Source organism: Epinephelus lanceolatus, chromosome 11 (genome assembly GCF_041903045.1).
Source record: "Epinephelus lanceolatus isolate andai-2023 chromosome 11, ASM4190304v1, whole genome shotgun sequence".
In the NCBI taxonomy this organism is placed as follows: domain Eukaryota; kingdom Metazoa; phylum Chordata; class Actinopteri; order Perciformes; family Serranidae; genus Epinephelus; species Epinephelus lanceolatus.
In genome coordinates this window covers 4,577,409-4,595,415 of record NC_135744.1, presented here as the reverse complement: position 1 = coordinate 4,595,415, position 18,007 = coordinate 4,577,409, and the positions used below count along the sequence as shown (strand labels likewise).

Genomic DNA, 18,007 nt, shown 5'->3' with positions numbered 1-18,007 from the left:
CTTTCTTAGGCCATGGAGATAACATTGGAATTCTTAATTTAGGTGGTGTTTCTCTTGAAAATGTAGATTTGGACTAATTTGTTTATGTAGCAACATAAGACATTAAACTATTTGAAATGTGTAGTTTACACAGTGTTTAGTTGTTAAGCCTCTGAATAAACGTATCACTGTAACTTATAAAACAGCCCTCACATCAATGCTGTAATTGAGTTGCACAGAAAAGACGAACCTTGTCTCACAGTACCAGTCAGTTCTCCATTATTGAAATTTGTTAAATACTAATAATAGATAAAGAAATTACTTTTCTTTTTTGATTTTATAATTTAATTTAGAAAAAGAGGTGGCTCTGGAGGACTTGCACCCAATTTCAGCTAAGTGATTTGAAAATTTTTCTTGGTACAGATGCTTATTTTTGTTGTATGGTTTCTGTTTCCTGATTTCTCTGATGTGGTGTACAGTTATACCGTTTGGTGTAATTATTGGGTGAGACCATAGGGCCCAGCTGATGTCCCCCTCTGTTCTCTCTTCCCTCTGCTGAAGTTGCATTCACTGGTGCATTGAGAGATTGAACAAAAAGGTTTTTTGCTTCTGCTGTCACCACACACTCAGGCTCTCGTGTCCAAACAGAGGTCACTGTCACTCATGACTGCCTTGTAATAGGCAGACACTGCTCTGTTGTTTACACACTCAACGGCCATCCAGAAGCAGCAACAGGAGAGGGTTAGAATGTGTTAATGGGTGTTAACACAGTGTCTCCCACTGTTATGTTCTGTTTTTCAGTTTGATAAGTAATGCAAATATGATCCCTGTGGCAGTCACCTCTCAATGAACAAATGTCCCCTTTTCAGTGGCAGTGGTGGCAGAAAGCTACATTAATACTAGTCATCAAGTTGGCTTGTTGAGTTCCCAGTGTGGCTTTTAAAGATAAACTACTCTAGAAATGCAGTTGCAGGTATTTTCAGACTCACAATATTCACTTTCATGATTGTCAAACTCCTCCAACTTATCCCTCAGTATTACTGGGTTCCAAAGAAACCTAACTTAATTTGAAGGACCCACCACAGTAAAAACATATTTGGTCCATTTAGGCCTTGTTTACACAGATACCGATACAAATAAAAATGAATTTTTATTTATCCCATAGAAAAAAAATTCTGGGTTTACACAATCAGTTGTGAAAACGCAAAAATGGCAGCTTTTTGCTGCAATTAGCATGCCGGGCCAATAGGTGGTGATACGCCATATGTCAAACACCATAGAAGAACGTTCTGCACATGCACAGTGATTTGTTTTCCTTTTGGCGCTAGTGATAAAAACAATGATAAACTACATTTTAACCTTATGTAGCATAGTTAGCTGCTATGCACTTACTAATATTTGGCACAGAAGACGTCTTTGTTCGCTGATGTGGCAGTGATGTTGATGCAGCAGTGCTAAGTTCATTTGTAAGCTTGTAAACGTAAACAACCCGGCATATATCCACCATTGTTGTTGTGGTTCCTGGGCGCCTAATGGGCATGCGTGAACTGGGTTGTAACATCATTGTTTTCCAAAATCTCCGTGTATCCTGTTTACGTATCTCCACAGAAATGGATATTTTTTAAAAATTTCACTTTGGAAGACGTTTTTGAAAATCTCCGTTTTTGTCAAGATAAACACTGTTTACGTGTAAATGATAGGTGCAAATGCAAAGATAAATACCCGTTTTCAGAAATATACGGAATCGTATAAACATGCCCTAGAAAAGCATTTGGCACATCCACAGATCACATTCCAGCTAAAACCCTTGTTCTCACAGCATGTAGATCTCTGAGATGGATGATGTAATCATATTCAACCCATTCACATAATGATTTTCTAAAACTCCAACAGTGAAATTTCCCGCTCTTCTGTCTGTTTGGGCGTGGGTGACTGTTGAGTCTGGGGGGGTTGCTGGCTCCAGTGAAAAGGCTAAGCTGAACTGTGATGAGAGCATTGTGAAGCCTCAGGTCCCACCTACTGGTAGTTGTGTATTCAGGGAATGCTGACACGCACAGTAGTTGTATCAAATATCTCGATCTGCTGATTGGCCCTATAATGTCACTGCTCTACTTTAGGAGGCAGTGGCACTCTGCTGTGTTGCTATGAAGCTGGGATTTTCCTCTAGTCTGTGTCCTTTGAAAAGCCTCTTGCTAACTGAATGGAATGAGGCGGTCAGTTTTGGATTGGAGCAGGGAAACAGAGCATGATGTTTGCCATTACGTCTATAATTGTCCCTGCTGTAATACTCCGCACCCCCGGGATGTCATATCCCAGCCTCTCACTGAGCTCTCTTGGGGAAAGGACCTCATCACAGTCACACAATCAGTTAAGGGCTGCAACTGAAACCTGACAGTGTTCCTCCTCAGGCATTATAACCATCCTTCACTGTGTTTAGCTTTGTGCTATCTGGATTTTATCTGTTATCTATGCAAATGTCAGGCATGGCCTATTGGCTCTCATTTCCCTAGGTGTGAACGTGTTGGACCCCATCCACCCCACTCCTAGTATGTTGAAAATATACCATCAGATTTTATGCTGTGTGCAAATATGCAAATCTTAGTTTTTTGTCGTAAATAGATGCTCTGCCAGTTCCACACATGAAGATCAGTTTACCAATCATAATTAGTGCTATGAAAAGCCTGTGAAAATGGTTATTTCATGTCTTCTCTGGGAAAGCTTTGTCAACTCTGAGAAAATAACCATTATGATGTAATCAGAGAGCGATGTCATCAGAGTTATTATGTTGTGGCATGATAAATTCATAATTTCAAACCTGCATTACAAACCGGAAGTGTGGAGTTTGAAAGACATAAGCCCTCTTTTCACAGAGATTGTGCTATAGAGCCTCTACAAAGCCCCCTCTTTATGCCTCCTATGCATTTTTACACAGAACAAAACAATAGTGGCATCATGCCGCTCCAGTGTATGATTTTAGACAGCATGCTGGCATCATGGAAGCAAAAGAGGCCACTAGAGGCCAACAACAGCCAACACACACACACACACACACACACACACATGCACACACACACACACATACATCAACCTCTCTTGCTCTCCCTCTGCCGTTTTCCGCACAGTGTTTTTGAAATCTTAGGCGATCACCTGCCCCTCACATTATTCGATTTCACCTACTTGACTGGCTCGTGGAGTGAATAGAGGAGAGGAGGGGAGGGGAGGGGGCAGTATTGCACATGCGCGGCTTCCGGGTGCGTTTGATTTGCAACACAAGACAACGAGAGTAATCAGACAAGAAGCGCATAATGATTTTATGTCGATTAACTATAACTGTTGAAAGCCCAAATCGTAATCTAGATTAAAATTTCGATTAATCGAGCAGCCCTACCTTGTTATATGGTGGCCAATCTTGTCCTCTGTTCAGAAAGAAAGGAGCCCCTGGACCTCACTTTTCCAGTTTGAGGAGATTTTCAGCTGCTGTTCTTTTTCTTTGAGTTAGCTGCTATCAGCTTTTTTAAAAAATCTTTTGGGATTGGTTGCATGCGTAACACATCACCTAGATTGAGTTGTAGGGATGAGCTGTTTCTGTTCTGTTTTCATGTTTGCAACACCACAGATATAATTACCAAACAAATTCAGGTAAAAATATGTTTTAGTACAATTTAAGGCAATATTGAATTAAATATTGTATTCTTCCTACTTTTCTCTGTGCTGTCTCAAGTGCTGATATAGATTGGTCGTGTTGCCACGGGACGTGGCGACTTTAACTTTTAAACTTTTACACAACACGTCTTTCTGGTCAACGTCGCTGTACCTGAATCCAAAGTATCGCCATGTAATAGACGTTGTGTTTTTTTTGCCACCAACTCAGCCTGTTCATGGTTGTGCTCATGCTCTTCTTCAGCGTCTGTGTTGGTCACTGCTGCATGCCGGGTGGTCACCTGCCATACGTGCTGCACACACCAGGATAGCTTGTGGGCGTGATGTCAACAAACTCCACACACTACAGGAGAGGCAGTCACGTTCACAGGCACACACGGTAACATTTATTTACATTAAATCGCAAATCGCAGCCTTTTATGCGGTTATGTAATTGCACATCCTGACATCGCGATTAGATTAATCCTGCAGTACTAAATTCATGAAGACATCTTACCTCTCAGCAGAGATCCAGGACCTGTTACAGAACCAGGCTATCTCTGTCATTTTCACTCACAACAGACAGAAGTGGTTTTAGTCTATGTACTTTCTGGTTCCCAGGTAGACGTGTTTCGACCCATTTTGGATCTCTGCATCCTAAACTGATGATTTGCCCCCAAGATGTTTGGTAAGCTAATCATCACACGGGCACTGGAACTGGTTCAGCAAGGTGATTGGTTCACCACTGTGACTTAAAGGACATATACTTGCATCTCAAAGTAGCTCCGACTTTCAGGGAGTAGCCTATGAGTACAACAGACTGCCATTCAGCTATTCCCTGGCAATCCACACCTTCAGGAAATGTGTGGATGTGGCACTTCAGCCGCTGTGCGACCGTGGCGTGAGGGTCTATTTTTTATCTCAACGACCTCATCATCATGGCCAAATCCAAGGAACTGGCTATGTTCCACACAGCCGAGTTAATCTTACACCTGACCAAGTTGGGGATCACAACTGGAAAAAGAGCAGCCCCCTGCCACACCAACAGGTGGAGTATCTCTGGGTTGTGCTAGATGCACACAGCCTGTGGGCCACTTTATCGGTAAACACAGATGGATGGCCCTGTGACAAGCAGTTTGCAAACTGTGGCTTGGTGCGATAGTGATGGCGTTAACTGTCATGCAGGTGCTGGGGTTCATGATAGCAGCCCACCTGGTGGTGACGTTGGAGCTACTGCACATGCGACGCCTGTGCCTTTGCTTGGATGCCAAGAAGCACAAGCGGTGCTTCGTTACCATTAACCCCTCAGTGTGGAACAGCCTGAGATACTGGAGGTCCCCACAACACATGTTGCAGGGAACACCGCTGGAACGAATGACCTCCTACATCACAGTGCAGTACGTGGTGCATGGCCTCCAACAGAGATCCGACACATCAACCTCCCCAAGCTACATGCAGTGTCATCCAGCACTTCAGGCCCCTGTCACAGGGAAAGCATGTGTTAATGAGGACTGACAACCACATTGCGGTGGCCTACATCATCAGGTAGGGTGCACTGAACAGCTGTTTGTGTGCTTTGGTGTGGCCAGTAAAGCCCTATAAAAGAGATCCCTTGTGGTATGCCTTTGTGAGGGCCCCTTTCAAGTCTACAGGCAGGGATACTCCCACTATGGTGGACATACACATACACTTTGTCGATTCATATGGTTCTATCTCTTGGACATGTTGGGCTTCTTTTTACAGTCTGTGCTCACTGGAATGACACAGGACTGGTGAAAGGGGTTGGGTTATGTCTGCTGACCTATCCCTCGCAGGGTTAGGCCACAGCTCCAAAGAGTTTGGTTGCTCACCACCTGGGTTTGTTGAGGCCCCCTACTTCTCTGCTGCAGCAGCCTAGGTTATAAAGAAGTAGGTGAGCTACAGCAACTGACCTTTAGCAGGTTCAGGGAGGCTGGGTCGATTTTATATTGTGACAGGGCGTTCATTCATCGGGCACCACCCTCTGTACCCAAAGAGTCCAATAGAGGGCAGAGCCTGTGTGAGATAGAAAGAAGGTTATAATACTGTAACCGTAGTTCTATTAGCACAGGTGGAGCCCTCTACCTAGGGGCCCTGTTGCTCCTACACCGCTCACTGAAGAGGGTGTAGGAGGTCGGATGCAGGATTCCCCCATATCCCCCCCTATATACTGTGAGGTCCGTATGTATTCAAGTAGGCATGTCCCGACTGGCTGGCTATGTTTATGTTTTTCGGTGCACGAATGCGTGCTCATGATTAGTGGAGTATTACCCAGGATTTATGCTTTACATGAACTCGATTGTGGATAAAGTGGACATAAAATATCACCCTGGACATGGAATCACAACATGGAAACAGCTCATCCGTACAATTTAATATGGGTGAAAATGTGTATGTAAATTAAATTTTTGGTATAGCAGTCATATTGGTAATATTAGAGAGAATAAAATATAAAAAAATATATATATGATTTAAGAATAAATTATGAATCTGAGTATTCTAATGTGTTTCTAATGCATAAAAATATAAGTCAAGTCAACTTTATTTATAGAGCACATTTAAAAACAACAATCGTTGACCAAAGTGCTTTACAATGGATACAATCATGCACAACCAAGAAAAATAATCAGCCAAGACAGTAGAGTTTGCCTTGAGCAAATTCAATGAAAAAGATTAAAATCAAACAAAATGTTCTCATGATGAATCACCAAAAGCTATGGCAAAGAGATGGGTTTTTAGCTGGGCTTTGAATATATTTCTAGAGGGTGAGGATCTAACTGTTTGTGGCAGGCTGTTCTACAGTTTCGGACCAACAGCTGAAAAAGCTCTGTCACCTCTGGTTTTTAACTTTGTAAGTGGGATGGAAAGTAGTAATTTGTCAGTGGATCTGAGGGGACAAGAGTTGAAATAGGGAGTGGGGAGTTCTGAAATGTAATCTGGTGCTAGTCCATGCAGTGCTTTAAAAACAAATAAAAGAGTCTTAAAATCAATCCTATACTTTACAGGTAACCAGTGAAGCGACGCCAATGCAGGGGAAATGTGATCACTTCTCCTGGTACCAGTAATGAGTCTTGCTGCTGAATTCTGAACGAGCTGCAAGCGTGACAGAGCTGACTGGTTGATGCCGGTGTAGAGGGAATTACTGTAATCTAATCGGGAGGAAATGAAAGCATGAACCAGAATTTCTAAATCTTTTATGGACAGAAATGATTTAAGTTGGATCTTAGATGGAAGAAGCTTGAGCTGACAACTGAGTTGATCTGTTTATCAAATTTAAAGCAACAGTCAAAGATGACACCAAGATTCTTTACATGAGATTTTAAATGTGAAGACCGAGGACCAAGAGCACTGGTAACAGAGGCAAAGATGTCTGTAAGGCCAAAGATGAGGACCTCAGTTTTGTCATGGTTCAGTTGGAGAAAGCTTCGTGCCGTCCAAGATCTTATGTCATTAATACAGAGTAATAGTGAATAAATGCTGCAAGGATCTGATGGTTTCAAAGGGAGGTACAACTGGGAATCATCTGCATAACAGTGATAAGATATATTGTATTTTCTTAGTATAGAGCCTAATGGAAGCATGTATAGTGAAAATAAAATTGGGCCTAAAATGGAGCCTTGGGGAACACCATAGGAGATGGGAGCAGAGGAGGAGTACACATTACAAATTTGGACAGAGGCTGAGTGGCCTTGGAGGTAGGAAACAAACCATTGAAGAGCCGGTCCCTGAATGCCAGCAACATGCTCCAAGTGGTCCAAGAGTGAAATGGAAATGGAGTGATCCACAGTATCAAATGCTGCTGAAAGATCTAAGAGAATCAGAGTGGCATAACAGCTCGAGTCTAAGGATAATAGTAGGTCATTTGTTACTCTCAACAGGGCGAATTCTGTGCTATTGCGTTGTCTAAAGCCTGATTGAAATTTGTCCAGGATGCTGTAACTGTCAAGGTAGGAAATGAGTTGAGAGAAAACAACTTTCAAGGACTTTTGGTAAAAATGAGAGCTTTGATATTTGACGGTAGTTACCAGGAACAGACGGATCAAGATTTTCTTTTTTTGATGAGGAGGTGAATGATGGCATGTTTAAAGCATGTAGGGACATAGCTGTTCACTAGAGCGCAATTGATTATTGAACGAACACTGGGCCCAACAGAGTTCAACACTTCCTTTAAGGGGAACTAATGTTTTTTTCCACCTGGGCCCTATTTTCCGAACAACTTTTGTCGAAATGAGTGATAGAATATTCAGTATTTGACATTTCTCCAGTACGAAGCTAGGGCTGACCTGCCTGCAGCCCGTGAGCGTGCGCTATATTAAATAATAGGGCACTCAGACAGCGTCAAGCAACGTCAAAATACATCCGCTAAAAGTACATTTTTTTCACATAGATAGGCTTGGATTGTTAGTATAATTATCCGACAACATAACGGAAAGGAAAAATGAACATCTGTGTTTACCTTTAGCTGGATTCGGACATGTTCCTCTGTCTGTTGCTGCTTCCTCTCTCCTCATCCACTCTTCAATTTCAATGAGCTCTGTGTCTGTGTACGTCCATGTACTCCGTGTTCAAATAAATACCAGCGGTCATCAAATTCAAATGGCTCATCCAGATCCAGTTGGTCAAAATCGGGTAAAAATTCAGCCATTACTACTCCAAACAGAGAACTCCTCGCGTTTGTAAGGTCAGTCCAGCGGTAACTTCCTGCAACAACTCAAATCTCGCGCGACGTGAGATTTCAGAGCCAGACTTTCACTCTCTGAGTGAGTGTTTTGACTTGCCAAAACAAACATATCCGAATTTTTACCTGATTTTGACCAACTGGATCTGGATGAGCCATTTGAATTTGAGACCGCCCGTATTTATTTGAACACGGAGTACACAGACGTACACGGATACAGAGCTCATTGAAACTGAGGAGCGGACGAGGAGAGAGAGGGAGCAGCAACAAGCAGAGGAACATGTCCGAATCCAGCCAAAGGTAAACACAGACATTCATTTCTCCTTTCCCTTATGTTGTCGGATAATTATACTAACAATCCGAGCCTATCTGTGTGAAAAAAATGCACTTTTAGAGGACGTTGTTTGACGCTGTCTGAGTGCCTTATTATTTAATATAGGCAGGTCAGCCCTAGCTTAGTACTGGAGAAATGTCAAACATCCTATCACTCATTTACACAAAAGTAGTTCAGAAAATAGGGCCCAGGTTGAAAAAAACATTAGTTCCCCTTTAAATAGGTGAGAGGGGATAATATCCAAGGAACATGAACTCGGATTCATAGGTAAAATGATGTGTGTCAAAGTGGAGAGAGAAATTGAGTTGAAATTGTTTGAAGTGGAGGAACATGAAGATGTTTCTGAAGGATCAACAGAAGGAGGTACAATCTGGGAACGAATACTGTCAATTTTGCTGATAAAAAATATTAGAAAGTGTTCGCAGGTATCTGGTGTAGCATCATTAGACTTTGTGAATACTGGTTTAAGTATTGAGCTAATTGTGTCAAATAAAACTTTGGGTCTGTGGACATGTTTTGATATGATATCTGAAAAGTATTTGGATCTCTCTGCTTTGACACATTTCTGATAATTAAAAAGACACTGTCTCAGATGCTGGTAGGACACTTGTAATTTATCCTTCTTCCATTTCCTCTCTGCTCTTCTGCATTCCTGCCTAAGTGACCGAATTGTGGAGTTGAACCAGGGCTGAGTTTTGTTTTTTCCTTTTATAACTTTAAGAGGGGCAATTGAATTGAGAATATTGCTGCATATGCGATTAAAATTATTTACTTGCTCTTCTGTGCCTAGGTCACCAGGGGAAGCTTCAGAGAGGAGAGCAGAGGAAAAGGCATCAGAGAACTGATGGATAGTGAGGCGAGTAATAGACCTGGAGTAGCTGCGTGGTTGACTAGGTTTAGGAGCCTTGCAAGGAAGTGAGGTGAAGAACATAATAGGCCAGTAATCAGACAAACCCGAATTGTTGATCTGGACAGATGGGACAGGGATAGCAGATGTTAAAATAAGGTTCAGAGTATAACCATGTATGTGATTGGGCTCCATGACTGACGGGTAAGATTGAAAGAATCAGTTAATTTCAGAAAGTCCTGGGAGAGTGCATCAGATGGGCAGCAGACATGAATGTTAAAGTCTCCTAGGATCAGCACATAATCAGAATTAATGAGCACTGAGGATAGGAAGAACTCATCTATAAATTTTGGGTTGAATTTAGGGGGCCTGTATATGAATGCACAAAGAACCGTTGATCGTTCAGTCTTACACAACATCAATTCAAAACTAGTGTACTCATTAGATGACAGGAGTTTACAGTTAAAAACATCTTTAAAAACCACAGCAACACCCCCCCCCCCGGCTAGTGGTGCGCGGTGAGGTAAGAAATTTGTAAATTGGTGGACACAATTCAGAGAAGTAACTGACTTTACCAGGTCTTTGCCAGGTTTCTGTGAGAAATAAAAAGTCTAAGCTGTGGGTTAAGATGAAGTAATTTAAAATGAAACTTTTGTTTGAGAGTGATCTGACATTAAGGAGGGTCATTTGTGTCACAACACTTGAAGTGACGACCATGGGTGAGCTGGGATGAATAAATGTGGGCCTAATGCAGATCAGATTGTTATAATTTGGGACGGGTCTATGAACAGAGACCCTTTTATTTGATCTGGGATTAGTGATAAAAGAAATCAATGAGCCTTGACAATTAGTAGGTTTTGAGGGGAGGGCCAGTGAAAGTGGTGCTGCCATTGGAAGCTCGCAGGGGGTGCTGTGGTCAGCAAAAGCGTCCAGAAGTGAGGGGGGAGAGAAAGAGGGTGAGTGCATACAGTTGGATGTGTTTACTGTCAGTCAAGCGGAGGTGCTCGACAGGACTTCACAGTCAGATCAACATTAATTGATAAGAGCCATGATCCTTCTCAGCTAGGATGCAGACCGTCCCTGCCAAACAACTGAGGTCTGCCCAAGAAAGTGGTAAAGTTGTCAGCAAATTTTAGGTGGCTGCCATCTTGGAAATATGCAAATTATGGGTCCTTATGCATCCAATCATAAAAACAAACATTCCAATGTGTTCCCCATGTTCAAAAACCATAAAATAGACACCAAGCTTGCATCTGGTTCAAAAGTTACAGCTGAAACAGTTTTCGGGTGGCGGCCATATTGGATTTGGCCACCATAGTCATGAGAATCCCAATCTGCAATGCCCCGATATCCAGATATCTTTTACATATTAGCTGACATAAGTACCAAATTTGGTGCTTTTATCACAAAATGAATGATTGTCTTGATTTTGTGAACTATGCCGCCCAACTACAGTACAAAATTGCTGGAATACCCCTTTAAGCAAGTAATTAAAGTTATAGAGTTTGTAAGGCTTTATTAGCCCCACAATCCTTATATTAAATGCCTTTTACCCAGCTGGATTTCAGCTGAGAGTGTGTCAGTGGCATTTTCAGTGCTCAGTATGCTTAAAGAGCTGCTGGCTAGCAGACTGTCATCTGCCTTGACAGTAAGCAGATGGGAGTCTCTCTCCATCCTCTGGAGAGTCATGCTTGTCATTGCACTCCTCTTCCTCACATCTTACAGTCAGTCTGGTTTCCTTAATAAAAGTGATGTGTCAGTGTAAGCCAACACAATTGCACAGTCAGCCCCCCCTCCTCTACATGATACTGAAGGCCCTTTCTGATGCCTCAACAGTGAGTAAACAAAGCTGCCTCAGCGGTTTTGTCTGCAGTACAGCAGCATAGAAGGAATTTCTTCCTGTGAAGTGAATTGTAGCTCCACTTTTCCCTGAAATGGAACGATGGCTCTTCTTTGCTGCTTCATTAAAACGGCACACAATAGAGATGCAGGACCCAAAAGTTTGTTTCAAACATCATCTACTTGGTTGAGTGAGGTAGTTATAAATCTGTTTTGGTAAGGGTTTGTTTATTTTGAGATACTATTTTGTGTTTTCTGATCATCAGCAAAAGAATTCAACTTTAGAAAACACTTACAGAATAGATTTAATTATCATCTACAGAAAACTGAAATGAGAAAATGTATTACACAGTGTGAGTAATGATGTAAAGTGGGAGTGGTTATTGGGTTAACATGCAAAGAATGAATACCAAGCAATTCTTTTCCAGACACTTAATTGTATTCTACTGATACAGCATTCACTCCCATAACATTGTTGTACTTAAGATGAAAATGGAGTTTTAAAAAGGATCAAAATCAATGCAGCAGAACCAGCGATATCATCTTTTGATTCCACACATTCTTTTTCTTTGTCAAAATCAGGCGCCACACACATTACCCACAATGCAAAAGAAAGGAGAGTAAAGTTGCCTGCTCACAGAATTTATGTGATATTTTTTCACACACTGTTACTATTTGCATATATTTTTGTAAGTATTCTGTGAAAACAATGAGAAACTGTTAAATGAATTCAGCTACAAAGAAACTTTGCATTCCCATCAGTTCATTAGTTTTAGTTTGGGCTTGATGTTTGCATTCTAAATGTACTCAGTGGACTGTCAGTTAAGTGTGCCGCACACAGTTTAGTCCATAGTGTACATTAAGCATGCTAAACAGGCAGCCTCATTAATTTTTACCTAATTGTCTCTGGATGAGAGGGCCAAGTCTCACACAGTGGCTGTTTGAGCTGGTTCTAAATTAGGCTAGGCAATATATCCATGTTAATAATAACTTTATTTGTATAGCACTTATGTAAACAAGGTTACAAAGTGCTCCACAAAGTACATAAAATTTAAGCAACAATAAGAAAACAGTAATGATATCATTACATTATTATTGTAAATTATATTGATATTGTGATATAAGACTAGATAGTTCAGCCCAGCTCAGGCCAAAGATTTGCAACGAGACAAAACCGTTAAAGAATTTTGCAGAAAAAAGGCTTCATTAAATCCAGTATAACTATACAGTGCACTGTGTTTCGCATGGATGGTTGTTTCTGTTGCATAATGCGCTTGTTACTTTTGCTGTTGATAGCCTACATAGCTGTAACATGGATGTGAAGCGCAGATTGCAAAACTATGGAGGAAGAGGGACAAGAAAAGAGCGAGAGACATGCCAAAGAAAACAACAAAACAGTTCAGTGTTTTTTGCAAAACAGAGTTAGCACACCACAACAGCACATTCTCAATGCTACATCTAAGTAGGAAACATTCAGTGAATGCATCATGTTTGCCAAGAGAATCCGACACAACAAGGTACGTTAACGACACATTTAATTGCAGTTAACCTTAATCAGTGATTGTTAGCTGAGATTCATAACGCATGTAAAGAACGTACGTGTATTATGGCTTTATAATGGCTGATAAATAACAGAAATCAATGCGGTTAACGTTACCTGGCGATGTAGTTTTGCTAGAGAAAATAGCAACACACGGAAAATAAAATGCTGTAGTCAATTTGTCAAAGCCTTAGCTTTATTCATGTTATTATGTTAGTCACACACACACACACACCTTACTCACTCATTCACACACTCATGCACTTATGCTGTTTTTTATATTATTGTGGCATTTTTTTATGAATGCAGTCCATCTGATTTTGTTTTTGTGTTTCGCTGTTTCATCACTACTACAAATCCAACTGTAGCCAGTATCTCACTATCACTGTCCTCATTCATATTTTAAGAAGCTACAAATCATATTCAGCCACAAAATAAGCCTGAGAAGCAGGAAATCAGAACAAAAGTACAGAGAGATGTTGCACAGAGATGATACATGGTCTCATCCAGTTGCATTGGTGTGACACCAGGTTTTTAAAATGTTGCCAGTAGGTGCCTGTTTTGTCTTGTCTCATTGTGAATCTTTGGTCTGAACTGGGCTTTAGATTTTAGATATTGTAATATCAGAAGTGTCTTTTCCTGTTTTTAAAGGGTGCATTTCATGTGATGTAAATGATGTAATTTTCTGAACTTACCATACTATTGTAGCTGTCCTGTTATTTTTCATTACTTACATAGTCATTACATCCACATTGCTGATGATTATTTGTCAAAACTCTCATTGTGTAAGTATTTTTTATTATTTGTTTTTAGCATCAATTGCCAGTTCTACAGTATTGTTGCAGTATCAGTATCAAGGTTGTTAGTCAAAATTATTTTGATATTTTCTCCATATTGCCCAGCCCTATTCTGAACAGTTCTATTTATTACAGCATGTGTGTGTGCCTCATGATGCTGTGTAAGTCTAAATTAATAAATCATGGTATATGCTGTGAGTAGAGATGCTGCCCTGACACTTTTATTGTAATGTTGTTGTCTTCAAAACACACAATTCAGCCTCAGCTTTCTTTACCTCGGCTTATTTTGTTTGTGAAGATAGACTTTGGTAAGCACTGGCCTATTTTCAGTTGTATTGCAAACAAAGCTGAGCTCAACTTCACACAGACTCCGCCTCTCCAAAGACTAGGCATTTATTTGATTAAATTGTGAATGCTTTCTTCACCTTCAACACACTTCATCACATTCTCTCTGCACTCTGATGGTGAACCAAAAAGACTCACTGTAAACCACATCTTGCTGTGCAGTAATAGTAGAGCATGTATGACACAGTAATGTGGAAATAGGTCTTTCTTTCCTGTGTGTGTGTGTGTGTGTGCGTGTGTGTGTGTGCGTGTGCGTGTGTGTGTGTGTGTGTGTGTGTTGGACTGAAGTTTGACTGAAGTAATATAATGAGAGAGGTGGAAGGATTGTGATCGTGACTGTGTTTATAATCAGCTAGAGGAATGTGTCCTGGAATATAAATAAAAAAACTGATGCAACACAGCAGTTTTTCCACTTAAGCCCGGAGCACCTCAGACATTTTGGTGTTATCACTCTGTTCTCAAAGATTTACTGAAGTTTCAGATGTTGTGTGGCTGAAAGAACATAATTATCATTTATCAGATAGGTAATGGATGTTATTAATACGGTCCTTGGTAGTAAACTTCCAGCAAGTGTTCCTGGGTGGTTGTTTTTTCCTGAGTGAGATTACATGTCTGTTTTGGATGTTAGGAGCATTGACAGTGGCTAAGTCCTCCCTGTTATTTTATTGGTCTCCTGCAGGGTTTACGCTAGACAGCCAATATGGCCATTATTATTCCAGAATTCTGGCCATATAGAATGACAGGACAAATGATTCATATAGCCATATAACGTACATAGCTTATGTTTAAATGGTAATAAAACACTTCAGATTAAATAACTTGAAAATAAGATAAATGAAGAAGAGGTCTATTGAGCAGAGACTAATCACAGGTTTAGTGGCAGAGGTAAAGAAAGAAAAGGACTCGGTGTGCCAAGTGTCACTGTAAATCACCAAGCCCGCTATCCACCATCCGACTCACCATGGTGAAGTGAAGCATGCATCTGGTCTGTTCTATGAGGAGACCTGCGGTGTGTTGAAGGTCTTCCTGGAGAATGTGATCCGTGATGCTGTCACCTAACTACACTGAGCACAATAATAAATGCCCAGGCCACAGTATTCCACAATTGAAACACAAATAAAAGCTGGTACTCCACAAATTTATGGAACCATACAAGCAATTGCATTGTCAACAACATGGTCCTGCAAATACCTGCAAAAGTTTGAAACAGAAACAGGAGGGGGTTGAGTTAAAAAGAAGTATTTATGTTTTTTCATGTCTGTGACAGATAAAGACATTTACACTGTAGTGAAAGTTGGTATGGTGTCAATATGATTATCAAAAGACCATTTTCACTGGTTTTTGCTGAAACCACTCGCGTCACATGACTCCCATTCTCTAGATGTTCCACAGCTGAGCAGTAGCTGAGATAACCCCAAGCAGCACTGTTTATGTGGGCAGTGTGTCCCAGGAAGACCGTGACCCCAGTGGATCTGGTATATTCTCTGAAGAGGCAGAGACACCCCCTGTACATCGTTGGTTGATAAATAGATCTATCTGTAATAAAAATCTAAAAGTTGGTCTTTATTAGTTTATGTTTAAGTTGTCCTGTTAATTTATCTTATAGGTCACAAAATATTAGGCTTTTTTATTTCGCATATTTACCACTGGACATTTTGGCCGTTGATATTTTCATCTGCCAGACAACTACACTTGATACTGACTAAAAGCCGGCATATGTGAGCTATCGTTAACTCTGATCTCCAGGATTCAGAAGGAATAGTACAAGACATCAGAGTAAAGTCATTAAATGGAAAAGCTGTTGGTCAAAGTCAGTGTTAAGTAGAAAATGATCAAGTGTCCACAGAGGATCAAAGAGAGACAACTGGAAAAAAATTAGGCCCAAGACAAGAATGTCTTTGCAGTGACAGGAGCCTAGAACCGACCACTGACACCATTGAGAGAACATAGAGTCACTGAAGATGAGTGATTGGAAGACATGCTTTACTCTTTCAGGTGTGTTAGGTCTGAGTCAAAAGCTTTACAGAGCAGTGAAGTATGAAAAATGGAGACGAGCAGCTGATGCTGCTTTAAGAGTTTTAAAAAGTTCACCTGGGAAACATCCTGTTAATATCAAGATAGGTAGGTTGCTCTTCTTCACAGTTTTACAATATACTTTCATATTAGTAATAGTAATAGTGAAGTAGTTTGTTTTTAACAATAGTTTGTTTTGATCAATAATCTCCAGCAAGTGGTATTTCTATATAACTACACTGACATTTAATGGATGGCATGGGTGCATCTACTGTCGTACATGTTAGATGAACTGTGACACTTCTGGATTGAATCTATTTTAGTGTGACTGTTTTAGTTTTTTCTGTTTTTGTGTCTGTTTAACCAAGACTGATGGACAACTTAAACTGAACTGAATTCTCAGTTAAAGGAAAATTGATGCTCTCATCAGGCAGGTTCCTTTCATCTATATAGGAAAGTCTAGTAAATGACCCTAGAAGGGTCAAATACTGCTACTGTCATTTCACCAGTGACTGACAGTGTGTGTTTTTCACTGAAGATCTTTTGAACAAATGTCTGGAGTTGAGAACAACTCTATTGTTCCCCCTCCAAAAAAATGCAGATTGTTTGATTCACTGATAGCCTTTCCACATCTCTCTAAAGCAGAGAAAACAACTGGTGTGTAGTTTAAGAAGCTTACGACTCTTTCCCAGACATAGTATCTAATTAATGCGGTTTGGGATTTTAAGTAGGTCTACTCCCTTTTTTGTCGTTTTTTGAAGGGGAGTAGAGGATACTGGTATTGATGTAGAAGATTCCTTTGTAGTTGCCTTGGAGGTGGTATTTAAGAATGAAGCCTTCGCCTCAAGGAAACTATACATGCAAAAGAAAGGGTTTGCATTAGAATGAAGCTGAAATACACAATGGGACAACCCTGAGCAGCTTGTATGTGGTTTCATTCTAGTCCATAGATGGACCTTGTGTAGAAGCTGGGCCAGTGTCAAACCCACACTTAGTGTAGAATGGTAAACAGATGTGAAAGAGATCTAAGATGTGTCCTTCCTTCCCTCCCTTGTTCCTCAGTGTCTAAGAAGCACGGGAAGCTGATCACCTTCTTGCGCTCCTTCATGAAGTCCAGGCCCACCAAACAGAAACTGAAGCAGAGAGGCATCCTCCGGGAGAGGGTGTTCGGCTGCGACCTGGGAGAACACCTCCTCAACTCTGGACATGATGGTGAGAAACATGCAGACACACCTGATGGGCCAGGGTATCCCTTAAAAATGTACTATACCACTGCCTACTGAGTGGCATGTATACCATAAAAATTGATAGCCTGGGCTTTTTTGCTTCAATCACTAGAGAGATGGGAAGAAAGAGAGAGTTATGACACTTGTTTAACAGCACCCAAAGATGACAGCACCAACAAAACATCTTTCTCTATCCTCTGAAAACACCCCAGCGGGCCACCCCAGTTGTTCGATATTGATGTTTTGTTGAATGTAGGTTATGACATCTGGATACTTAAGAAATTGAAGCTGCTGCTGCTGCTGAGTGGGAGCTTTGCACCAGTGAAAGCTGTGAGAGTCCACCCGGCCACACACACACAGTGACAGGGCTAACTTTTAACATCACATAGCTTTACATGAATGGGTTTAACAACAGAATCGAGCCATTTCTGTGTCAGTTTTATGTTTGTTGGGGCTGATTAACAGCTTGGTGTTGGGCATTAGCTGCTGCTGCAGCAGTGTAGCTTGTGCTTACTGGGCAGGTGTTGAACTGACCATTTCTGTGTGGATAGCAGCTCCGGAGATGGCTGTAACAGAAAGTCTGCTGGTCCAGCAGGGAGATGGGACGATCCAGGATAAGACTCCCAGCACCAAAGGGATCAAATGCAGGGATCGTTTGACTGGAGATGTTTCGGTACCACTTGGTGCTACGTTAGTTTGGTCAATACCTTAAAGGTATCAAATACTGATACCCAGCCCTAACACCTGAGAGC

At 41.1% G+C, this 18,007-nt stretch overlaps 1 protein-coding gene across 6 annotated transcripts in view; it reads left to right on the top strand.

The window, feature by feature from the left end:
- arhgap32b (Rho GTPase activating protein 32b) overlaps positions 1–18,007 on the top strand; it is a 221,406-nt gene that overhangs the window by 179,060 nt on the left and 24,339 nt on the right. For all 6 annotated transcript variants that reach the window (XM_078172161.1, XM_078172163.1, XM_078172162.1 and 3 more), the window contains one exon: positions 17,092–17,241. In XM_078172161.1, coding sequence (XP_078028287.1) covers positions 17,092–17,241 — 150 coding nt within the window. The remainder of the gene's footprint in view (positions 1–17,091; positions 17,242–18,007) is intronic.